Here is a 25,231-nt window from a genome sequence, read left to right as displayed (position 1 = left end):
TCATATTCTGAATCAGCATTTTAACAAACACCCCAAGTAATGCCCATGCACAGTTCCATTTAAGAACAAAATTTTCCCTGATTAAAACTTACCCATCTTCTCTGTCCCATTCTCCACTATTGCATAGACTAATCCAGGATATGATAATAGATGCTGTTGAAGTAAAATGTTACATTTTGACCAAGCCTCCTGAAGAAAGCTCAGAGGATAATTCCAATAGTTAGAATTTCTAGGGCGGGCCAGTGAGGATGGTTTTGTTTGTTTTGATTATTTTGGTGGGGGAGGGTACAGACAAAGCTTTTAGTGCTTCTCAAATCCTATTAAGCAGGTAGTTTCCTACTTCACTTGAGGCCTGTCCTATGTGCTACATCTCAATTTGTAAAAGGGAAGAGTTTCAATCTCTGGATCTAAACTCCTGAGCCCCACTAGCCATTTATATGAAGACAATAATAAATATTATCTTATGGCCCCTTGCCTTATGGGTAATCAGCTCCACAGAATGGCAATATCTATATTAAATTTGTTAAACTCATAGTGCATCGTGCTTGTTTACTAGCTAGCACCTAATCATTTCTCTTCAAATATGCAAAGGTTTTCGACTCTGTGTTCCTCCCATGACATCACCTTACATCAGTGTTTTTCAACCTTGACTGCACATTGTAATCGCCTGGAGAGATTTTAAAAATACATATGTCTGGGTCCCACCTCTCAGGTTCTGATTTCTTTGGTCTTGGCTGGGTCTGAGCATGAGAAGTTTTTTTAAAGATCCCAGGTGATTCTAAGGTACAGGCAAGGCTGGGAACCACTTGCCTTAAAGGAAATAGAGCAGTCTTCCACAGGTGTGCCCAGAAAAGCTCACAGGAGGAGAATCAGGTAAGTACGATTATTACACCTAAGCAGGAACTAGCAAAAAGAAGGTATTTTTGCCTGTGATTAAATAAATAATCCTACTTTGAAACCCATGTAGGCCTGAAGAGCATTATGCATGTACCATCATCACACGCCATCATGACATGTGGTGATACTGTCAACATGTCACTTTTGTTTGATGTGTTAATTCCCTGACATCATTTACTTCCCTCTTTCATCAGCTACACTGAAACCATTCCTCTTTCCAAAAGTAAAGATAAGGATTTCTTAAACTGAAATCCGGCCCCTCTGGGTCTGGATTGGTCTTTGTTTTGTAGATCACTCTCCGGGCGCATTGTTGGAGGGGTTTGGTGGTTCTTCACCCTGATCATAATTTCTTCCTATACGGCCAATCTCGCTGCTTTCCTGACTGTGGAGAGGATGGTTTCTCCCATAGAGAGTGCTGAAGACTTAGCTAAGCAGACTGAAATTGCATATGGGACCCTGGACTCCGGCTCAACAAAAGAATTTTTCAGAGTAAGTGCTTTACAGTTAATTGGGCCTGCTGGATTTTATTTGATCATCTGCTCACAAAGGCAGATTCACAGTGTTTTAAGGGAGGATCGGGAAATGGTGGGAATGTTATCAAAGCAGAGCATCTTAAATACAGAGCCACTTGGTTGGTGACCTAATTCATTGTCCTTTAGAACTAAGACTCCTGCACGACATCACAGGGGGCATGTCAAGAGCACTGAGTTTGAACTCACAGGTTTGAATCCCAACCCTACCACAAAGTGATCGTTTGTCCTTGGGCAAGTCATTTAACTTCTGTCGGCCTTGGTCCCCTTACTTGAATAATGAGGGGATTGAACTAAATAATATCTATTCTCCTTTTTAGCTTTTACAAAAGCAGTGATTTTACGTCTCAGCAGTTCACAGAAGTTAGGTAATTGACTCTAAGAATCTGAGGAGTGATGAACTATAAAATTACATATTCTATTTTAGACATTGGTTTTCTATTGAAATGTATTACAGTTGTTTCAAGTATTCATGTACATGCTGATAATTCAATTTTCTGGGAAGCTGGTAATTGTTTTTTCTTTTTTTTTGCGGTACGCGGGCCTCTCACTGTTGTGGCCTCTCCCGTTGCGGAGCACAGGCTCCGGACGCGCGGGCTCAGCGGCCATGGCTCACGGGCCCAGCCGCTCCGCGGCATGTGGGATCCTCCCGGACCGGGGCACGAACCCGTGTCCCCTGCATCGGCAGGTGGACTCTCAACCACTGTGCCACCAGGGAAGCCCTGTTTTAATTTCTTTAGTAGATTTATTTCCCCCTCACTACCCGCACATAGGCCAAATCTTGGTGGGGAAACAGCAAGTTGTTCACTAGCAAAAGTTAGTAAAGTGTAAGTACTGTCAAGGAGAAAGAAGAAAGAAGATCGAAGGAGAATATTATAGAAGGATAATATGATGAACAAAACCACTTTTACGTAAAATACCAATATCTTTGTTCTGTAGCAACTGGTCTATAAGAAAGGCTACCGATGGAGTGTTTAAGAACTCACATGATTTTTCAGTTGTCCCAACCAGGAAAATATGGTGGTTTCAGTGAGAAAATGGACCCATTCTATCCATACCACTGCCTGCTACTGTAACCCATGTAACTGGTTGTAGCAGTGATCCAGAAGCCACTTGTGTAGTAGGTAGAGAAGAAAAGTTTAGTCATTCTCTCCAACCAATAATCAAATTATCGGATGGCAGGTATAATTACTGACTTTTCCTCAAAGATCCACAGTAAACAAACGCTGGTTCTAAACCAGCTTGCTTTAAGAAATCAGTAAGAAATATATTTCTATATGTATCATCATGGGATTTGTCCAGTTGTTTCATGGGAAAGCAGGAGGAGTGTGTTTTTCTTGAAATTATAGCAATTAACTAAAAACTGTTTTCATTCCCTGAAGGAGAAAGGGTTAATTCTGAGACCCTTTCCAGAAATCTCATTGGCTCAGGATATCCCTATCTCACCTCTACCACTATTTATCGAGCAGTTCATAATCTCCAACCAGGGACAGGGGCCTAGTACTAGAAGCATCAAAATGATATGAAGATCCTCTGGAACTAACCTGGCCTTGACCCTCACTACGTTGGCAGTTCCAGAAGCTTATCTGGGAATAATCCCCTGCCCTCATGAAATCACTCACACATTTCAGGGCAGAAAGCCAGGGATTTCCATCCGCTGAGTATTCAGCACATAATCAGCTCCACGGAAATCTGGTTTAGTACCAACCTTCAGCAGAGCTTACGTTCACCAACCCAATAGGCACCAAGTTGCTAGAAGGACCCCTTAAGCTATCAAGACACCAGACTTGGACCCTCCAATTAGGGATACTTGTTCCACCAGAAAGCATATTTCCTTCAGCGATGATTAGAAATTAGGAAGGTGTGCTTTAAATGGTAATCGATAGGTGGCATCAATTCCCATTAAGCTTTCAAAGGCCATTCATCCATATTGCAGGCAAAGGAGGCTCTCTGGGAAGATTTACTAACACAAAGGCTTGAAATTGTGACCAAGTAGTCAATGTCCCCATGCCCAGACCACATCCCCCACATATATTGTATCTTTCTCAAAAACTAGGAAAGCATCTATTAATCCATTCAATGATGGTTTCATTAAAGAGAATCTTATTACCAGAGCCAACTTGAATCAACATTCAATTCTGAGCAAAGCTATTGCCACATTCTAACTGGTTTGCGGTTTCCAATGCTCAGCAATTCCTAGTGACCTTTACAGCCAATGAGTAATTCGTATGGAAATGGAACTGTTCTGAAAATCTGATTCGAAAAGGAGCCAGATATTTCTAGGTATAAAGAAGTGCAAATCATTTTCTAATTCCCGCACGCCACTTTTCTTTTTCCTCAATTGGTTGCTAGCGACAGCAGTAAGGACTCTGGAGAAGTTCTTTAGGACAGCACAAAAAAGTTGATGATCTAAGAGTGGAACTGAGCAGTATAGGACAGGCAGCTCCTAGCCTGCTTGTACTGAAAAATGTTCTGTAAACCCAACAAAGGGAATGCTTGGTATTCATATAATACAGAGGGGCCCAACCAATTGGTCTCCAAGCCATCTGTCCTCTCAAAATCCTCTACTTTACCCCTCCTTGAACCCCATAAATCAGAGAAGGCAGCCAGCAAGAACACATCGTCTCCTACTCAGGGATGTAACCGCCACAGCATGTCACTTTCCTCTCAGTCCTCCAAGATCTCAAGGCTATTTTAAGAGCAGTAACTCCTCCACATGCCAAAAAAAAAAAAAAAAATCGAGGACCCCTGATGGCATGCCTTCTGAACTTTAGAGGATAAAACAGGATCACATGCAACATTTACAAACATAACATGAGCTCATTTCTTCCCATTCTCACTCCATATTAAAACCACAGGGACCAAGTTAGTAACACCATAAAACAGCCCCGGGGCCAGCCCTCTAGAGAAAATTAAATAAAAGAAAATTCCTTTCTAATTGCCCTGCAGACGTTTTAACTTGTCCTGGGTAAGGCTGCCATTAAAATGATGACATCTTTAAATGATTCTTTTCTCTCATTTTCTGAACTATCCTCGGCTGCTATCTTACAATCACATAAAGTCACTGGCACAGAGGGACCTGTTCCATCAGGAAAGGCAGGGAGGGACCAAACAAAATGCATGCAGCTGGAAGAGACATCTGAAATATTACAACCCTCTTGACTTGAAAACTGATTTCCTTAGACAGCAGCTCCAAAACTAAATGTCCCAACCAGAGGTGGAGGCACCCATGCTAAAAAACAAGTCGACAGCTTCATTGTCATTGCCCAGAGAAATGCCACTATGATTTGGAAAGCTACACCGAAACAATCATTCTCCACTAGGTTTTGAAATTTTAACCTGATGCAGGTTCAGGTTAAAAAGTAGATCTGGGAGAAAAAGCAATTCCAAAATTCTCTCTGCCTTCAAACCCCTAGAAATATTAGAAGACCACTATGATGCTTGACTCTTTTTTTTTAATGTTTTTATTGGAGTATAATTGCTTTACAATGGTGTGTTAGTTTCTGCTTTATAACGAAGTGAATTCTTTTCCAGATACTTGGCCATATCCCCACTGAAGATAGTTCAGGGTATAAAAGGATGTTGCTTTTTAAACTGAAGTGTTAATGCTAATTTAAACCCCTTTAAGAAAATAAATATAAATGGAATGGAATGGGGAGAGACGTGCCTTGCCCCAGCACCCCAGGTAGGACAGAAAAACTGAACTTTATCTGGAGACCACCAAGGGAACTGCCCTGTCTTCTGAGTTGCAGACATTCTAAGCCATAAGAAGCACAGTTGAATTACTCATGAAGAATGTTTTATCTCAACACTGTTACTGTTGTCATCGCTTACTTTAACTTTTAAATTTTTTTGAAATGCAGGCAGCATAAAGAAGAGCCCTGTATTTCAAAAAAAATTATTTTTTTGGGAAGTAGTCCCCAAGAGTATGTAGATTCTCCTTATACATTCTGAATCTCTCTCTCTCTCACACACACACACACACACTCACACACACACACACACACACAAACACATTTTCAATCAGAGTCCACATTTCAACATTTATTGGTTATTTATTATAGGGCTTTTGAACTTTATGGGGAAAGAAGAACAATCTCTCCACAAATTCCCCTATGCTAGGTATGGTGACATTTGGACATGATTAAGAAAACTAACCATTAATCTTTAAGCTTTACCACAACAGACCTCCCTTAACCCTACCCATCTCCTCACCGTAGGAAACACATCAAAATGTAAAAATTCTTTTGTTAAAAATTTTCTCGGCAAGTACCATGAAGAATTTGAGAGCTTGATACTGTACCCGGACAACTGCAACCACATTTAATTAGTTTGAAGACATACAGGATGTGACCGAATGCTTGCGGACACAGCCAACTACACACTAGGGAACACATAACAGCAGCAACAGGAGATGAGTTGATACCAAGGAATGGTAGGTCAGAGACATTTATTGTATGTATTACTTAACAATTTTTAAAAAGAAATTGTTTTTTAATTATTTACATAGTCCTTTTGATGCCGCCTTATCCCCCCCCAAAACTCTTATTTTCCTATGTCATATAATACATAACACAGCAAGGCTCATAGACCTCCAGGTTAAGACTGGAGGTGGAGCAGCAGGTACGATGTGAGGATGCTGAGGCCTGGCCACATGGTACATTCAGACAGCTGTCAGCCTTTCCCATCCCTCAGCTGTCAGGGATCTGTGGTTTCCTGGGTCTTCCTTGCAGGCAAGTCTCAAGCTGGGTGGAAAGGACACTCACCAAGGGAGTAGAGGTTGACCTGACAACTAATGCACACAACACTGTCTGTCTCCGAGAGAATGGAGGAAATGTGGCAACAAAGACAGGCTAATAACAATGCCCTAGATTCTATTACTTATTCATCACTCTTTCAGTAACTCTTTTTAGGTGCCTACTATATGCCAAACTCCAGGCTAAGCACTGCAGAGCCATCTCCATAAACGAAATTAAATTTCTGCCTTTTGCCAAATCACATGAAAATACTTAGGTTTCTTCGCCATATTTGGAGGTTATCTGGGGGAACAGATTGACTTAAAATATAGGCATCTCAGAGAACTAGACGATCATCCCTCCGGGGTAGCTGATGGTGTTTATTTCTATGGAGCGACTTCCCAGCATGTGCCAGTCTCTGGGTATGCTTCTCGGTGAACAAGAGTAGGGTTAATGATCCTCTGTAACCCCAGGAGGAAGGTCAGCTAAGTGATGAATAAAACAGAAATGGCCTCTACCCCCTAGGAGCTCACAATCTAGTGGGCTAGATTTTCAACACATATTCACATACATTACCATACTCTATTCACACGACAATCCTGCCACGCAACCAGAACAGGTATTATTACACCTCCTTCAGAGAGGAAACACCTGAGGCAAGATGACCTTGTGACCTGCTGAAAGTCGAAAGTCGCTCAGCTCAGAGGGGACAAGCTAGAATTCTGAGTCCAGATTGGGTCCTCTTCCCATTGCATCTCAGTGCCTTTCTGGTGTGAGTGTTCACAGAAACATGGGGTCCTATGCACGAATCAAGCCTCTAGGACAGCGCATGTTAAGGCATCTGTATCATCTCCTGGTTGATCTTTGTTTTTATTCCCCTTGATGGATCAATTAGAAAAGGAAACCTATACACATTGTTAAATGACATTTTTCCAGGCCCTGACAATCTCAAAAGGACCCAAGATAAGAAGGCAAAGAAAAGGAAGGCGTCCATAAAACTAGAGTGAATGCCACAAATGCAGCAATCCACACCCACTGATGCCTTTCTTGTTTTTCTTTGGGTAAGGGTCATTTGGTCTCAGTTTCCTCATCTATCAAGGGAAATATTCCCTGCTCTATCTTCCTTATGGGTTTAGTTAGAATATCAGAAAAATCTCTTTAACGCTATGAAGGGTTCTACAAATCCCAGGAGACTTTTAAGAAAAGGGCCCAGCAATAGAGCAATTGAAGCATGGAGACTGTCCAAATAAGGCTCTGTGGAGACATGAGGGAGGGGTATTTCTCAAAAATAAAAGAAAATAATCTCTGCTTGCTCAATGGAAGAGAGGTGGGGTTTTTTTCTGGCTTTGGGAGGAGAGAGAAAGCTCATTTATATCCTTCCCCCCTCCTCCTGATCCCATTCCTACCCCTATTATAAAATATGACTACTAGGGCTTCCCTGGTGGCGCAGTGGTTGAGAGTCCGCCTGCCGATGCAGGGGACACGGGTTCGTGCCCTGGTCCGGGAAGATCCCACATGTCGCAGAGCGGCTGGGCCCGTGAGCCATGGCCGCTGAGCCTGCACGTCCGGAGCCTGTGCTCTGCCACGGGAGAGGCCACAACAGTGAGAGGCCCGCGTACCGCAAAAAAAAAAAACATATATATATATATATATGACTACTGACTTCATCTCTTAGTCCATCTTTAGCCATTCCTTTGTGGTCTGCAGATTCGACAACTTCACCATGCACAATTTAAAGCTGCCCTTAAAGACCACCTAGAAACTTCAGGTGCTTTCAAGGTGGCATGCAGACCATCTGCCCAAAGTAACCAACCATATGGACTTCATTAGCCTGTCTCCGTTAGTCTTCCCAGGTAACCTACTTGCTTATGAGAGCATTTCACAGCTCAGAAAGCCTAAGGGGGTTAAGTCTTTGTTATCTTTGAGGCTGCCAACTTTCTCAGACCACACCAGGATAATTAACATCACACAGAACTCCCAGATTTTTGTGACAATTCTGAAACTCTCTTCCCTAGAGGAACTCATCTCAGGACCTCACTTTCTTTTCTCGTCTGACAAAGTCAAATCACCTAATAGCCTTGCAATCAGAGGACAGGGACTCATCTGTTCAATTAGACTTTCCTTGAGTTCACCTGGCAAGCCTGAGCAGGTTGATTATTTACAATTCCCTTCCATCACCATGAGAAGCCTAAATTGTTGACCATAAGGACCAACTAAAATTTCAACTTACTGAAACTCAACTCACAACAGCATTCAATTCACTAGAATGCTTGCTTGCACTCTGCTTTTGAAAGGAGAAGGAAACTCACAAAAACAAAACCTTGATGTGAATTTTTTTTTTCAAAAAGGCAGTAGCAAATGCCTCTGGTCAGGTTCATTCCAGTCTTCAACATCTTCTACATTTTTAACCAGTGAATAAAGAAATATTCAGTGTCTACAATACCAAGTTAGGCAGCTGGGATACAGTAGGGGAAACATGAACGAATCCCTACCTTCAAGGAGCTCACGCTCTGTTGGAAGGAGAGAAACAGTAAGCATGTAAACAAATAGATGCATAAAATAATTTCAGGCACCAATAAGTGCTCTATGTATTATGATAGAGAAGGACTTAGGACTGTTTTAACTGGGAGCTTGGGAAGGAGGGGCTCAGGTAAAGTCTCTTTAAGGAGGTAATATTTAATTAAAGACCTGAATAAGAGTTAGCCATGTGAAAATATGGTGGAAGAGTATTCTAAACAGAACGAATAAGAAGTGCAAAGGTCCTGGGGCAGAAACAATCCTGGCATGTTTAAGGGACAGGAAGACAACCTGGGTGACTAAAGATTGGAATTACATGCTAGAGTTATAGTGATGGAGATTGTATAAAGTGGTCAGGTTTAGGATATATTTTGGAGAGAGAGTCACAGAATTTGCTGATGAATTAGATAACATTTGTGAGCAAAGTGGAAGGGCTCAGATTTTTGGCCTTCCTTTTCAGTGGTCACTAATGAAATCTGTAAGTCCTACATTCGTTAAATGATTCAAGGATACTTGTAGTAACTGTAAACTGCAAACTATAGTAACAAAGTAAACTGTAATAACAAGGGCTGAAAAGGTACACTTACACTAGGGCTGGTTAGGGAACTCTGCCAAGTAAGAAAATAAGAAGTCTTAAGGTTAATCATCAAAAAATTTTAGAAGTCCAGAAGCCCCTAATGATTCATGCCTTCACTGTGTCTTATTGCCGTCTTCTTAGAAGACGATTTATGGTAGAGGTAGATTTTCACAGATGACTAACTAACTCCATTTTGCAAAACCATAACTTTCTTTATACTCCTGTTACTGGTACCTCATTTTTGCCACATGGCAGAAAAGATACACCCAGATAAATTCAGGCAAGTTTAGTGATTTCCTAGTCATTTCAGGATTTTTCACTCCCTCTTCCCTGGGATAATATCCAAGTTGCAGGGACTTTACAGGATAAGAGGTAGCCATGTGAAAATGTATCAGGCATCAGGGGCAGCCATCTAACCCCAGATCATCAGTATCATTTCCAGGCATCCATTGGGCTGCACCACCCAGTTTGGATGTCAAGTAGTCTTTCCCCTCCACACTGACATTTGCTGCGTCATCCCCTCATCCAGGCCACAAGACCTCTGCAGACCAGCTAACCCTGCACTTATTTCAGCTCGTGATCTCTCTCTCTCTCTCTCCCCCTCTCCCCCTCTCTCTCCCTCTCCCTCTCCCTCTCCCTCTCTCTCTCTCTCTCTCTCTCCCTCTCTCTCTCTCTCTCCCTCTCTCTCTCTCTCCCCCTCTCCCTCTCTCTCTCCCTCTCCCTCTCTCTCTCTCTCTCTCTCTCTCTCTCCCCCTCTCTCTCTCTCTCTCCCTCTCTCTCTCTCTCCCCCTCTCCCTCTCTCTCTCCCTCTCCCTCTCCCTCTCTTTCTCTCTCTCTCTCTCTCTCTCTCTCTCTCTCTCTCCCCACCCCTTGCACTGTTATAGGGCTATTGGAATAGTCTCCTTCTCTCCTTCCACCAGTCTAGGACAGCACCTTCCTCCTAGAGATCTCATAGATCTCATGTAACCATTGCTATTCTACGATACCAGCACCAAGCTAGACATGGGCTGTTCTCTTCAATTTATCATCCCTATGCTACACCCCGGGAAGTAAGGCCTCGTTACTTCTGCCCTGGGAGTCCCATCCTCCCTCCCCCTTTTGGAGAGCTGGGATGGGGGGTGGGAGATGGGGGGCAGGGCACAGAGACCTTTCTCAGAGCCGTATAGCCCAGTCTGACTTCTCTTGTACTCCTCTCTGCCTCAGCTCTTATCTGGCCTCCTAGGGTAGTTAGTCTGGCTCTTTATCCATCTGCTTTCCAATTTATTGAGTATGGCAGAAACTTCGTATTTCCCTCTAAAGGGAATTAGAATTTGGAAACTCAAAAACCTTTCTTTTTTATCAGAAAGCTTGGTTCTTACTAATTTAAAACTTGGCTTTCAAGGTAGTGTTGTCTCTGCTATGACTTCTTAAAAACAGTTTAATTAAGATTCAATTCACCCATTTAAAATGTACTGTTCAATGAATTTTGGTATATTACATTATTGTTTAAAAATTATAATAAAATATATATAACATAAAATTTGCCATTTTAACCATTTTTAAGTATGCAGTTCAGTGGCACTGATTACAGTTACAATGTTGTGCAACCATCCCCACTGTCTATTTCCAAAACATTTTCATCACCTCAAACGGAAACTCTGTAACCTTTAGTCAATAACTTCCCATTCCCCTACAACTTCCCATTCCCCCACTCCCTCGGCCCCTAGCAACCACTATTCTACTTTCCATTTCTATGAATCTGTATGGAATCACACAATATTTGTCTTTTTGTGTCTGGCTTATTTCACTTAGCACAATGTCTTCAGGGTTCGTCCATGTTATAGCATGTGTCAGAACTTCATTCCTTTTTATCGCTGAATTTATCTATCTATACCACATTTTGATTATCCATTCATCTTTTTTTAATATCTTTATTGGAGTATAATTGCTTTACTATGTTGTGTTAGTTTCTGCTGTATAACAAAGTGAATCAGCTATACGTATACATATATCCCCATATCTCCTCCCTCTTGCGTCTCCCTCCCACCCTCCCTATCCCACCCCTCTAGGTGGTCACAAAGCACCCAGCTGATCTCCCTGTGCTATGCGGCTGCTCATCCGTTCGTCTTTTAATGGACACTTGGGTTGTTTACACCTTTTGGCTATTGTAAATAATGCTGCAATGAACACTGATGTACAAACATCTGTTCAAATCCCTGCTTTTAATTCCTTTTGGTATATACCTAGGAATGGAATTGCTGGATCATATGCCAGCTCTATTATTTTCTGCTGTAAGTTTCTGAAAGTCTGTTTGGAAAGCAAAGGTGAGGGCATTTTCTGTTCCATTGATATTTTCTTCCTAATCCTCTCTTAGGCCATTGATGCCCCCATCCCAATAGAAAGAAGATCACTGGGTACCTGGTATTGGGGACAGAACTTTAGTTAATATCACAAAGTTTTATCTTGATACATGACTGAAGTTGAGAGGGAGGTATGCTATGTATGTATGTGTTGAAAAAGACCTAAATTCCTGTCTATGCTGCACACCACACATATGTACAGAGGGCCCTGGATATTTTAGCTAGTGATTTCAGCTTGTAGCAAAATCTTAGAGGAGCGTGCTTCCTCTTTCTGTGCTTGGGCTACAATTCTGATGCCCCAGCAAGATTGCACTAGAATGCAGGTGATGGATGGTAGAATGAAACCCATCACCCTCCTGTTCTAAATGGTTTAGAATGTTACCTGTCTGAAGGGAGGGATTTGGATAGAGATGATCTATGGCATTTCTTTCCAGTTCTGATTGTAGGTATTTGTATGTTATCCCCAAAACTGATCTCCTATCTGTACACTCTCTGGTGCCCTAAATGAAGAACTTCCTGAAAGTAATTAGCTGCTATGCTTAGAGGAACCTGCATTCCGGAACTGATTCTTACTTCCTACTTTTATCAAAATTCTTATGTGATCACAGCCTGATTTATTTCCCTCTCAGTTTAATTGCCATGAGTCTGTGGTCTGGATTACAGACTATTTCTGGTATCATATAGTAACATTGATTTTCCCAACTCACTGGGTAAAGAACTCTGTCCTAGACACTCTGGGAATGAACAGGAGATGCCATCCAAACCCCTGAGTTCAGTATGCAGATAATAAAGGAGTCAGGGGACTTAGTCAGAAAAGGTTTCTGGAAAAGGGGGCATCTTAAAAATATCTGGAGAGAAAATAGAATTCAAAAATAGTTCAAAGGATATGTAAGAATGTATTTGTGACCAAAACAACAAGACAGACCATGACTTTATATCATGTTAAACTGTGGCCACTACTGACTGAAGAACTGTTAGTTCTCTCTAGTGTTCACACTAAGATTTGTTTGCACAAAATAGTATATGTATATGTGTTTGGGGTGGGGTGGGAGTTTAGGATGAAAAAAAAACAGTTTCCAAGAAAAAATTATTGCCTTGAAACAATAGTATCATAGTAGAAATCAATAGACTGCCAAGGGTAAATTGGAAATCACCGCTTAAGGCCAGGGTGCTCTGAGCACTGTCTTATTTCTAGTTTCATAATTCACATCTCACACGTGAAGATGGGGTTCATTAAAAAGAACACCTTGCTTTCTCTGAAGAATACTTTACTTCTTTTAAATGAGTTTGAGGAACCAGTAGTGAAAAGCAAAATCCATCTATGCTTTGGCAAATAATATCAAATTGAACTGTAAGAAGCTTTCATCTTTAAAAACAACCCCATGATATTAGACATTATTTCATCTAAAATAAACAGCCCCTTTCCTGATGTGGTAGTATTAATCGGATAATCATGAAGATAATCATATTAAAGCTCCTTTACACAAAATTTTGAAGTTTGGTTTCAAAATATTTGTATCTTGTCCCTTTCCTCCAGTCACACACACACACACACGCACACACGCAGGTGCACACATGCACACGCCCCACAACTTGGGTAATTGTGATTAGCAAATAATTAAAGTTTATTATATATGAAAGTACCAGGGAGTAAACTGGCAAGATCCTGAAGAACACTTTTGCTTTATTTTCTTGGCCTGGGGTTTCAGCCAATTGTACAAACAAGAAGGTTGAGAATAGCATGGTCAATGACTGAGGAGAAATATAAATGAATTCAAGGAAGCTTGGATAAATTCATGCAAAATGGATCCATAGAAAGTTGTTAAAGGTAAGGGACACCTCCAGATTTTTAGAGTTGACCTCAAGAGGAAAAACATGGCTTCTCATAGTTCTCTACTGGTCTTGTCTTAAAACATTTCTATCTGGAATTGCCCAAAGAGCTGACCTATGGGGACTGGTCTACACTTTTTTACAAGATTGTTTCCCCCATCACAAGAATTGAGACTATTTAGCCTGAAGAAAATATGCAGGAGTAGGATATATTAGGATTATCTTCAAATATTTGAAGGGTAGAAACTTTGAAGATGAATTGTACTTCTTCTGTGGGGCCCTAAGGGATAGAACCAAAATCAAAGAGTGGCTATTACAGGGATAGAGATTTTAGCTCATTGTAAAAAGAACATTCTAATAAAGGAATACAAAAATAGATTGGGCTGTCTCCATAGATAGTGAGCTGTTCATCTTTGAAGGGCTATAGGCCAGGAATAGGCAAATGGCCACTTGTCGGAGATGTTCAGTTGGGAACTCAATAATCTGATGAATGACTACACTAGACCAGTGTCTTCCACCACTGGTTGCAGAGAAAATCATTTGGGGAGCTATTTTAAAACACAGATTATTGGTTCTCACACCTCCCCCTCCAAGGTGCTCATTCCATAGGTTCCATTAACGTGCATTTTTAAACGAGCACCCCCAAGTGATTGCAACACAGATGACTAAGAGCCACTCTTTGAAGAGCGTTTGACAATACAACGTATCAGAGGATTTCTGCTTTGACGATTTGGATTTGCTTTTTTTTTCTTTCTATTAATCCTATGTGAAAGATGCAGGGAAGAGGCTAGAGGCTAGGCCTGTGGGACAGAGGGAAGTCTGAGCAGAAGTATCTTGAGGATGGTCACAGCTGATGGCTGAGTTGTAGCCTCCTCCTCTGAGTGTTCCTGTTGGGGTGGGAGAGAAAGGGAAAACCTTCCTCTGATCAACAGGGACCAATGGGAGATGACTGTTTCGGGGGCTGGAATCTGAGGTTGAGCTGGCACTGAGAATTGAGGGTGCCCCAAGTGCAGGGAAGCTCAAGTAATGGTATCGGGCTGGAGACTAGGGTCAATAAAAGTCCAAGAAAACTAAAAGCGGTACACACTGCTATATTTAAAATAAAATGCCTTTCCATGAAAAAAAAGAAGAAAATTAAAAGTGAGAGTGAAATGAGACTGCAGGGGAATAATACCCAGATGCCTTGAAGTGTTTACAATTTTGACCTAATTTTTTTCCTATAATCCATATGACACCATTCCTTTTCCATTCCTCATCTATAGGATGGGGCCTGGGTGACCAGGACTGTTGGGTTAATGTCTTTAGGGACCCTTCAGCAAGCCACACGATTCAAACTTCCCATCCTATAGGACTGGAAGTGGCCAGGTCCAAGTGTTGGTTATCAGTGGAGATTTCCAATCAGGATGTCCTAGGTTGTTGTTAAGAAGAATTTCTTAGGAAAAAAATGGGACAGAAGTACTAGACTAGGAGCTGGAAACTCCTACCCTTTAGAGACAAGCTCTCTCCTAATTTCCTTTAACTGCCCTTGCCTCCCTTTCTCTTTCCTTCTTTTACTTGCTGGGTCTTGGGTGGTCAGGGCTGCTGCATTAATGCTTTTACAGAGGCTTCAGAGAACCTCTTGCCTCAAATGTCCCTACCTGGAAGAATTTAGGTGAACATCCCTAGGTGCTAGTCGGCATGGAAAAACAAAGGCAATAGAACCTGGAAAGAAGCAGGGGCACAGAAAATTTCATAAGGAGAAAGAAAACAATAGGACGGAAGGCAAAGATTGCTCAGGAGCTTGAAATCTGCCAACGTGACAGAAGCTGTCCTACCAGCCCTTCTTCTAACTTTCCCCCATTTGACCTGCAGGGTCTCAGGTGGCCAGGACTGCGGTTTCAGTGTTTTTACAGAGGCTTCCAGGAATCCCAAGCTTCAAAATTCCCCGGTCTAAAGGACAGTTAGGTAGACATACAGAAGAGGTGGGCTTCACATGGGGAAGTTCAAGTATTAAAATATGGCTGGTATTTACAATAGCCAAGACGTGGAAACAACCTACATGTCCATCTACAGATGAATGGATAAGGAAGATGTGGTACAGACATACAGTACAATACTACTTAGCCAATAAAAAAGAATGAAATAATGCCATTTGCAACAACATGGATGGACCTAGAGATATCATACTAAGTGAAGTCAGCCAGACAGAGAAAGACAAATATTATATCACTTATATGTGGAATCTAAAGAAATAATACAAAAGAACTTATTTACAAAACAGAAAGAGACCCAAAGACATAGAAAAACATATGGTTACAAAAGGGGAAAGGGGGGGAGGAATAAATTAGGAGTTTGGGATTAACATATACACACTACCATGTATAAAATATATAACCAACAAGGTCCTACTGTATAGCACAGGGAACTATACTCAATGTTTTGTAATAACCTATAAGGGAAAAGAATCTAAAAAAGACTATTATATATGTAAAGAATATTATATATATATATTTATTTATATATATATATATATAATTGAATCACTGTGCTGTACACCTGAAACTAACATAACACTGTAAATCAACTATATTTCAAGTGTATATATATATATATATATATATATATACATGTACACATATATATACATATAGTTGGAAGCTATGGGCAAGAGAAATGTCCTTTTAAAATGAGAAGGGGCAGAATGAGAAATTACAACGAGAGCTTTGAGCTCTTGGACATTAGCCAAAGCTCTCTCCTAGTATAACATCACCCCTCGCTTCCCTCCCTCTTGGTCCTTTTCCATGCCTTTTATTATGAGGCAGCTGTACTGTGTTACTACTCTTCAGAGGTTTCAGGGAGCCTCATGGCTCAAAGGTACCAACTTAGCTGGGTAGACATGAACCCGGCCACCAGGAACGGCTCAAAATGAAGAGGACATAAATGCTATCAGGAAGAGGAATGTATTCTAAAATTGGTACAGAGGGAAAAGACAAACCATGGGTCAGGAAAATCCTGCCCTTCAGCCAGAAGAACTTTTCTCATGTACCACTCCCTATTCCCTAATGCTGGGACTGGGCATTGGGCAACCAATGTAATTGCATTCATTTCTTACGGAGGCATTAGGGAGACCGGGGGTTCAACCTCCCCCACGTAGGAAACTCGTTGAGTGGCCAGCCCCAAGTACCCGGATGGCAGGGTGACGCCTCCTGAGAGTAAGTGGAGGTGATTGGTGAGGGAATTTGAGCTGGACCCATCCTTTTAGTATATCTACCAAGGAAGGTTAGTGAGAGCTTATCTTTCTAGAAAAGAGTGGTATAGTAAACATTTATAACCAGACTGAAACGCTGGCTCCTTAGCCCTTAAAGAAAGAAGTGAGATGGCTGTGATCTTTCCTCCCTCCCTCCTTTTGTTAATTCTACAATGCCATTGCCATTTTTACATGCTATGGGTATTAGGTAAACAGAAGTGTGATGCACCAGGGTGGTAGTGGGAATGTTCCAATTCCCAAGCAGGAGAGAAATGCCTTCCAGCCCCGAGGCCAGATTGCCCAGCCTTCATCCACAGCATCGGTTATAGAGGCAGTTGATCGAGTGCAAGCTGTGGGCATTGATAAGACTCATACAGGGTTAAGCTGGTGTGGGGAACTGTTAACAAGGTAGGTAGAGTTTTCCCAGCACAGATATTTGCAATGCTAACAAATACGTAAGAGGAACCATTCCTTCGTTCTAACCTCCTCTGGGGTGCCGTCATCTCCCAAATAGAAATGTGGATCCCGATTGCTACAGAAAAGAGAACCCTAGCCTCCCCGCCTTGCTGAAGAGTAATTTCTCTCTTTTATGAAGACCAGATCAGTTTTGGTGAGGCTAGTGTCTGATCTTTTTCCGCTCCGTTCCACTAGGACCCTTGCTGTTACCATGGATACCTCTTCCAGTGGCACTGATGGGATGCAGCATCTTATGCATTATATCAGGACCTCCCACCTTGAACCGCTTTGGACTGGCTTTTTTGTCTTCCCAGGCAGTTACTGGGCTTGCCCTTCTGCCAGTCCAGAGATTAACAAGGACTAGCTAAAACCATTTGTTATCTTTTAAGGCTTCCCTTTTATTCCAAAACCTTTGGATTCAAAACACAGCTAGACCCTACCTTAAGTAATCCATATACCAGAAAATTCACGACTGATTAAAGCAATAAATAGTAATTCCTCACATCAGAAACATATTCTTTCCTGGAAAACAGAGATCTCCCTAGTGCCTTTTGGTGTTTACAGATCATTAACCACTTGTCAGAAAAACCTAAGAGGCAGGCTTTCAGAAATAAACATAAAACAGCCCATGCATCGATAGAGAAATAAAAGTTGTTTTTCAAAAATGAATCTAATTTACGGCACAGATTTTTCCAGGAATTTATCTCCTACATGATGGAAGGCATGCTCCTAATGTAGGCAAAGCGGCACAAACCTGGGGAAGGAAAGTTCAAAGGCATTGGAAAACTTACTTATTGAGGTTGAGCCAGTCTACGTAGGTATGGTTTACAGCATTCCAGAAGTCTGGTAGCTAATCTTGGAGTCTCCCTTACAAACATCAGTCATTTTTCAATAATGTGACTCCATGTCTTCCTAACGCTGTGCTATATATTCAGTATGTCCCACGTTGCCAGTGCAGAAATGATGAGAAACTTTAAAAGTTCTGCAGTCCCTGATTTTGTGTTTAAATTTGTAAACTTAATGTTGCATTAATGGCCTATTTTGCATATCCACTTGATTGTACCATCTTAAAGATTCATTTAAACCTGGGGAGGACAGCATGACTCCTACCTGCTTCTCATTAATAACATACTCTTCAGTGAGTGAATAATGAATGACCTGGATAGAAATCAGTAGAAATGCAGATCGCCATCAGGTAGAGAAGGGGGAGGAAATCTACTTTGTCTACCACACCGACAAGCAATTTCAAGGCAGAAGGTAAAGAAAGCAGGCCTTAAAAAGAGATGACTGTCTAGGAGGACTCTTAATTAAATATTGCCTTGTCTTTACATGTAGGACTGTGACAGAAAAGTCCTTCTGATGGAAATTAAAATTTGCAAATGGCTTTTAAAATCTTGGGTTAATAGAAACAAGCCATTTAATTATGAAGAAGAAAACCAGATAACTCTTAGCCACAGATTATCCTTAAGAGCTCTGAAAAAACATAAGGATCTGCCTAAGCATTCTTAATCTGTTGCGTTAACTGCTGTTTGTAGCACCCTGTTGAGGATGGAGGTCCGGGAGGTACTGGGTAGTAAGCAGTCCAACTGACAAAGGTCTGCCATTGGCTGATCAGAGTTGGAATAGAAGGCAAGCTGGAGAGTCTTAAAGGAACATACATAACTTCTTTCTAACTGAAAATATTTTTTCTTCTCTTTTAAATTGAAGTATAGTTGATTTAGAATATTATGTTAGTCCCAGGTGTACAACGTAGTGATTCGGTATTTTTACAGATTATACTCCATTAAAAGTTATTACAAGATAGTAGCTATGTTTCCCTGTGTCGTACAATATATCCTTGTTGCTTATCTACTTTATACATAGTTTATTCCTCTTAATCCCATGCCCCCATCTTGCCCATCCCCCCTTCCCTCTCCCCACTGGTAAACACTAGTTTGTTCTCTATACCTGTGAGTCTGTTTCTGTTTTATATATACATTCATTTGTATTAGTTTTTAGATTCCACATATAAGTGATAGCATATGGTATTTGTCTTTCTCGTTCTGACTTACTTCACTTAGTATGACAATCTCTAGGTTCATCTGTGTTGCTGCAAATGGCATTATTCCATTCTTTTTTATGGCTGAGTAGTACTCCATTGTATATGTAATATATACTACATCTTCTTTATCCATTCATCTGTTGATGGACAGTTGGGTTGCTTCCATGTCTTGGATATTGTAAATAGTGCTGCTATGAAGATTTGGGGTGCGTGTATCTTTTTGAATTAGTGTTGTCATTTTTAAGGAAATACATAATTTTTTAAAAGTATTATTGGCCTATTGACTTCTCTGAAATAGCAACAGATAATAACAGTCTTGCTTGAGATACAGGAGGCTGTTTTTAAGTTACTGTATTTCTTTGGTAATAAGGTCCCGGGAACTTAAGAGAAATGCATTTCAAACTAACAATTGCTAATAAATTATCCCACAGGCCACAGATTTCATGGGTTCTAGAAAATATATGAAATTTGGAAATGCAAACTAGGCTTTCCATTTCCCTTTACTCTTCTAAATCCTTTAGGATTCAACACGGCTTCCTTCTGCAATTTGACTATTGACCTTTACTGAATAGAAGTTCAAGTCTATCAGAAATTCAAGTCAATTGAAATAATTGTCAGATTAAGTTTACTTTAGAGAGTCTTCTTATTTTGGTTTTGTTTCTGTTCAATAGTCGCAGTAAATACACAGGCCTGAAAATAAAACAACCTAGTTTTACAGATGATTTTTTTAAAAACTGCATGCTGCAGCTCATGATTCTGTTTCCTTTTTTTTTTTAATTTCTAATGGACTTTGATTTACAAATAAGCCGTTTGGCAGCACTGGTTTCAGTGTAGGGCTTTTGGTATACCTCGGTTCAAGCCCCTGGTCACTGTATGACAGTAACCAAGCTGAATGACTGTAACTTTCAACCTAATTCCCCCAGTCTTAACTCTGTACCAAATGCTGGTCCCATCCTTCCTTTGGTGACTCAGAAAAGGCAAATTTATATCTGTGACCTTAATGTTACTATAACACAGTTTGAAAATGCTAGGCAGAGGCATTTGGAGTGAGTACTTGACAAAGTTATTTGGAATTTTTAGAGGAAAGCATCTCTGGAGATTCTAGCTCTTTCCGTTTTGATTATATTCCATCTTTCTACCCATCTATCAGAGCTGACACAGGGAAGTACTATTTTTCAAAAACCAGGGGAAATTGTGAATGTTGTCACTTGCCTGCCCACTGCTGTTGTAATTCTTCCCTTGGAAAGGGGAATCAGAGAGTGGGAGTCCAAACAACTTAATGTAGCAACTCACAGAGCCACAAAGAGAAAAATCAGGCTGGGTGGCAATTTAGGGAGCACACTCTATTTTTTTTGCACACATATTTCCTTGGATAATGATCTTCTCTTTTAAAGAAAAGTATGGTTCTCAGACAGCAATAAAAAGAATATTCTTTCATGGTGTACCTGGACCCAGGAGTTCATTTATTTTCAATTTTGCACAAATAGGATAAATTTAAAGGAAACAGTTCCTACGTACACCCAAGGGATTTTTGCCCACGTGAATAATACAGCTTACCTTTTTTCTAGAGAGGCCTTCCATAAACACAGGCTGGGTAAACTATCCCAGAGTTACAGTTTAGCCCTGAATAAGGCAGGAGTTATTCCCCCTCCTCCCCTGCCCCTTGACCTAGGCTATAGCCAACCCCTCCAACTGATGCAGGCAGGACTTCCATTTCATGCAGCCATCACTTCAATCATCAGGGAAAATAAGAAAAATATTGTGAAGCAGGCAAAATAGTTCTTGGTGCCCCTGAGCTGCCTTTGGGTACCTCTCTGCCTTCTCCTTTACTTAAGCTGTAGACCTGCACTATACAATATGGTGACTAGCACCCACATGTGACTATTTAAAGTAATTAAAATTAAATTTAGAATTCTGTTGCTTGGTGACACTAGCCATATTCCAAGTGTTCAACAGACATGTGTGGCTAGAAGCTACCATATAGGATGACACATAGAATATTTCAGAACGTGCTATTGGACAGGGTTTCTGACTGTTAGTTCCCTTTGCTTCTTGAGCGTAAGGACCATGTCTTCCAATATCTTCATCCCCTACAGCAGCCTTCCACAGTGCCTGAAACAACTATTGAATGTGGGAGAAACTTTACTAAGTTTCTAACTTAACTTTCTTAACTAAGTAACTCAGTGCTTACTATGTTGTCAAGAGCTCTGCTCAATTCATTATAAGCAATCTCTCATTTCATCATTGCAAGAACACTATGAGGTGGGTCCTATTACCATCCTCATTTTCCAGATGAGGAAACTGAGACTCAACGAGGTTAAATTATTTGCCCAAAGTCGCACCGGTAATAAGAACCAAAGCCAGGTCTTTATAACTTCAGAACCTATGCTCTTAACCACTGCTCTGTGCACCCAAAGAAAACAAGTCACTATAGACAAGCAAGCCTCTTGCAGAACAAGTGGTGCCTGGGTGGCTTCTCCACAGCCCTCATGCTTGACCAAAGCAGAATAAAGACAGGTTGGGATCAAGGACTGAGCATGAAGAATACGGGTGTAAAGTATGTTGATTTGTGTTTGAGTGTGCATATCAAATTAAGTGGCTATCTGACTACTTCTCTAAATTAGTAGTTTTATCTGCCATTTTGCATATGGGAACCATTGCCTTGGTCCCCAGTGGTGAAGGTTAGTGAAGCCTAATCACTTTGTGAAGTCACCTCCACATGCTGCACTTACCAGAAGGTTCTATAGCTTGAGTTTCTATACCACAGAGCTTGTGCCAGGACACGCAAATGCCAGAGAATCCAGTTTCCTGCAGCTTTCACAGTCAGTGTGTTTGCCAGACAAAACCCCAGCCAGCCACGTTTTTTACTCGGCATAGCGCCTTTAGAAATAATACTTACCGGAAGACTCCTTGCGTATCAAGAAGGAAAAGACTTACAACTTAAACCCAACAGTTCAAATATTGAGAGCCGCAGGGGAGGGTGAAATGTGATTATATTGAAATTGAGCATTTTAGTAGCCCCATTTGGCCTTAAAAGGTATTCTCTGCTAAACACCTAGTGAATTAGCTTTGATTCTAGTCTGTGCCTCAGTCCCACTGACATCACATAACCTGGCACCATCCTTCTGCCCATCTACATGTGCCCATGCCCTCATCTGCCCCCTGACTTATCAGGGTAACACCTCATCTTGCCTGCCCTCCCCAAGAACTATCTTGATTCTCCTTCCCTCCAGTAGTCCTTTGGCACAAATTCTCTAACAAACCAAGTCGTATAAATGTGGTGGTGATGTGTTATGTGACCCTTCCATTCGCCATGATAGCATAATCTAATTTATTGACGATTTACTACATGCCAGGAACTGTGATGAGGGCTTTAGATAAATCATCTCATTTAATATTCTATCCCCATTTCAGAGATGATTATTAGAGTCTTAGAGAAATTTAAGTAATTTGTCTAAGTCAAATAAGGCATGATCTCTAGTGGTAGGATTTAGGGCCTTGTGACCAGCTAGTGGAGTAATTTGTCTAAGTCAAATAAGGCATGATCTCTAGTGGTAGGATTTAGGGCCTTGTGACCAGCTAGTGGAGTAATTTGTCTAAGTCAAATAAGGCATGATCTCTAGTGGTAGGATTTAGGGCCTTGTGACCAGCTAGTGGAGTATTATATAGTTGCCTTTTACCTCATAGCATATTGCACAGGCTTCAAAGTTGAGCCAAAGAAGATTAAGGCTATAGAAAATCATGTCAAAATGACAGGTCAAAGAAGTAAACCTCAATCAATTCACGGGCATTTTGGTTCATGTCGTCCTAGCAATCTCTCCACTGGAAGGCAGTATGGAATAGTAGAAAAGGCATAGGCTTTGGAAGCCAACATACCTAGAGTTGAGTACTAATTCTGCCACTTCGCATCTTTGCAACCTTGGAATTGCCACTTGACTTCTCTGAGGTGTGAAACGGGGTGGGAGGGAGACCAATGATGACAATGTAATTAAGAATATAGACTTTGGTGTCAAATGATCTGGGTTTAAATCTCAGCTACTCTAGTTAATATTTTCAGATAATTTATTCATCCAGTTAATATTTATTGAGTATATTCTATGTGACAGCCCTTGCTCAAAGTGCTCAAACGAAACAAAGTCCTTGCACTCATTGCAGTGGATGAGACCAAAAACTATAAATATGTAAATAACATGTTTCAGTTGGTGTTAAAATGAAAAAAAAAAAAAGTAGGTAAGAAGACAAATTGTTGGGAGTGCTATTTCATCTCAGCTGATGGAAGAAGACCTCTCTGCTGAAGTGACATTGGACCAGACACCTGAATGAAGTGAGGGAGCCAGCTATACAAATACGAGGTGGAGTAGGGGTGGGGAGAAATGCATTCAAGATGTTACAGCATGAGCAAAGGTCCTGACATGGGGATGTGCTTGGTAGGTTTGACGCTAAAGGCCCATGTGGCAGGAGTGAAGTGAGAGAGGGAAACAGTGGAGAGAGATGACAGCAGCAAAGACAACCCAGAGCCCGTTGTCATGGGTTTCCAAAGCCTGGTAAGGACTTTGGATTTTATTCTATGTTTGATAGGAAGTCATTCTGAGGGCTTTGAGCAGAGGAGTGACATGATCCGATTAATGTGCAAAAGGATGCTGCCGACTGCTAGGTGAGGGTGAAAGTTGAGGAGCAGGGAGACCACTTAAGAAATGAGTGCACGACTTCAAGTGAAAAGTGACTGGCTTGGACTAAGATGAAGGTGGTAAGAAGAGGTTGGATTTTGAATATATTTTGAAGATTGCACTGACAGGCTGTGAAATGTGCAACCAAAGAGAAAAGTCAAGGATGACTGCAAAGATTTTGGCCTGCACAACTGGAAGAACTGGATAGTAGCACCGTTTTCTCTGATAGAGAACCCTGGAGGAGTAGCAAGCGGGGGTGGGGAAGAATCAAGAGCTGCATTTTGGCCACGCTAAGTTGGAGATGCCTATGAGATATCCAAGTGGGGATGTCAGGTAGACAGTTGGATAAATGAGCCTGGAGTTTAAAGAGGTCAGGGCTAGAAATTTTACCAGCTGTATCATCTGGAACCAGCAAATTAACTTCTATAAGCATCAGTTACCTCATCAATAAAATGGGGATAATATTTGTTTCACCAGGTCATTTTGAGGATTCTCAATAATGTATGTAAAGTGTGAAGCACTGTTCCTGTACATGTAAGTGCTTATAAATGGTAGCCTTCTCACTGTCAGTATCCATTGCAAATAACTGGCAGTCAGTTGTTGCTGTTGTAGAATCTTTGTTGATTGTTCTAAACCCAAGTTGAATGTTAGAATCACCTAGGAAGTTTTCTTCAATGTAGGCCCCACATCACGCAATTAAATCAGAATCACTGGAGCAGTGATCAGTAGCTTCCCAGGTATGTATTACCTACAGATAGAGAACAGAACTCTTCAGATTAGTTCCAGCTCACCTTTTGGGAAACTAACTAAATTGGGAAAATTTGGGCTCTTCTTGATATCCCTGAGCAAAATTGCTTCTTTTTTTCCGTTGCTTTTTTTTAAAATTAATTTATTTAATTTATTTATTTTTGGCTGTGTTGGGTCTTTGTTGCATGCAGGCTTTCTCTAGCAGTGAGTGTGGGCTACTCTTCATTGCGGTGCGCGGGCTTCTCATTGCGGTGGCTTCTCTTGTTGCAGAGCACGGGCTTTAGGTGCACGGGCTTCAGTAGTTGTGGCACGCGGGCTCAGTAGTTGTGGCTCACGGGCTCTAGAGCACAGGCTCAGCAGTTGTGGCGCATGGGCTTAGTTGCCCCGTGGCATGTGGGATCCTCCCAGACCAGGGCTCGAACCCGTGTCCCCTGCATTGGCAGGCGGACTCCCAACCACTGCACCATCAGGGAAGCCCTTTTCTGTTGCTTTTTTTCCCTTAGTACGAAAATAGTTCTTGTTCTAAGGACCTGGAAAAAACAGCCACTGCGGAAACTCAAAAAATTGCAATTCCAGGATAGCTTTTTCTCCTTAATAGAAGAGAATTTGTTCCTCTCATTTTCTAGGCTCTGCATTGTCAGGTTTGCCCTCTGCAATACAATTAATTG

At 41.3% G+C, this 25,231-nt stretch overlaps 1 protein-coding gene across 8 annotated transcripts in view; it reads left to right on the top strand.

Moving 5' to 3' along the window:
- GRIA3 (glutamate ionotropic receptor AMPA type subunit 3) overlaps positions 1 to 25,231 on the top strand; it is a 293,982-nt gene that overhangs the window by 232,650 nt on the left and 36,101 nt on the right. For all 8 annotated transcript variants that reach the window (XR_009560811.1, XM_060293089.1, XM_060293090.1 and 5 more), the window contains one exon: positions 1,188 to 1,386. Coding sequence is in view for 7 of the 8 variants with exons in the window: in XM_060293089.1 (XP_060149072.1) it covers positions 1,188 to 1,386 (199 nt within the window). In the remaining variant the exon portion in view is untranslated. The remainder of the gene's footprint in view (positions 1 to 1,187; positions 1,387 to 25,231) is intronic.

This window comes from Globicephala melas, chromosome X (genome assembly GCF_963455315.2).
Source record: "Globicephala melas chromosome X, mGloMel1.2, whole genome shotgun sequence".
NCBI classification, from domain to species: Eukaryota; Metazoa; Chordata; class Mammalia; order Artiodactyla; family Delphinidae; genus Globicephala; species Globicephala melas.
This window is presented reverse-complemented; position numbering and strand designations above follow the sequence as displayed.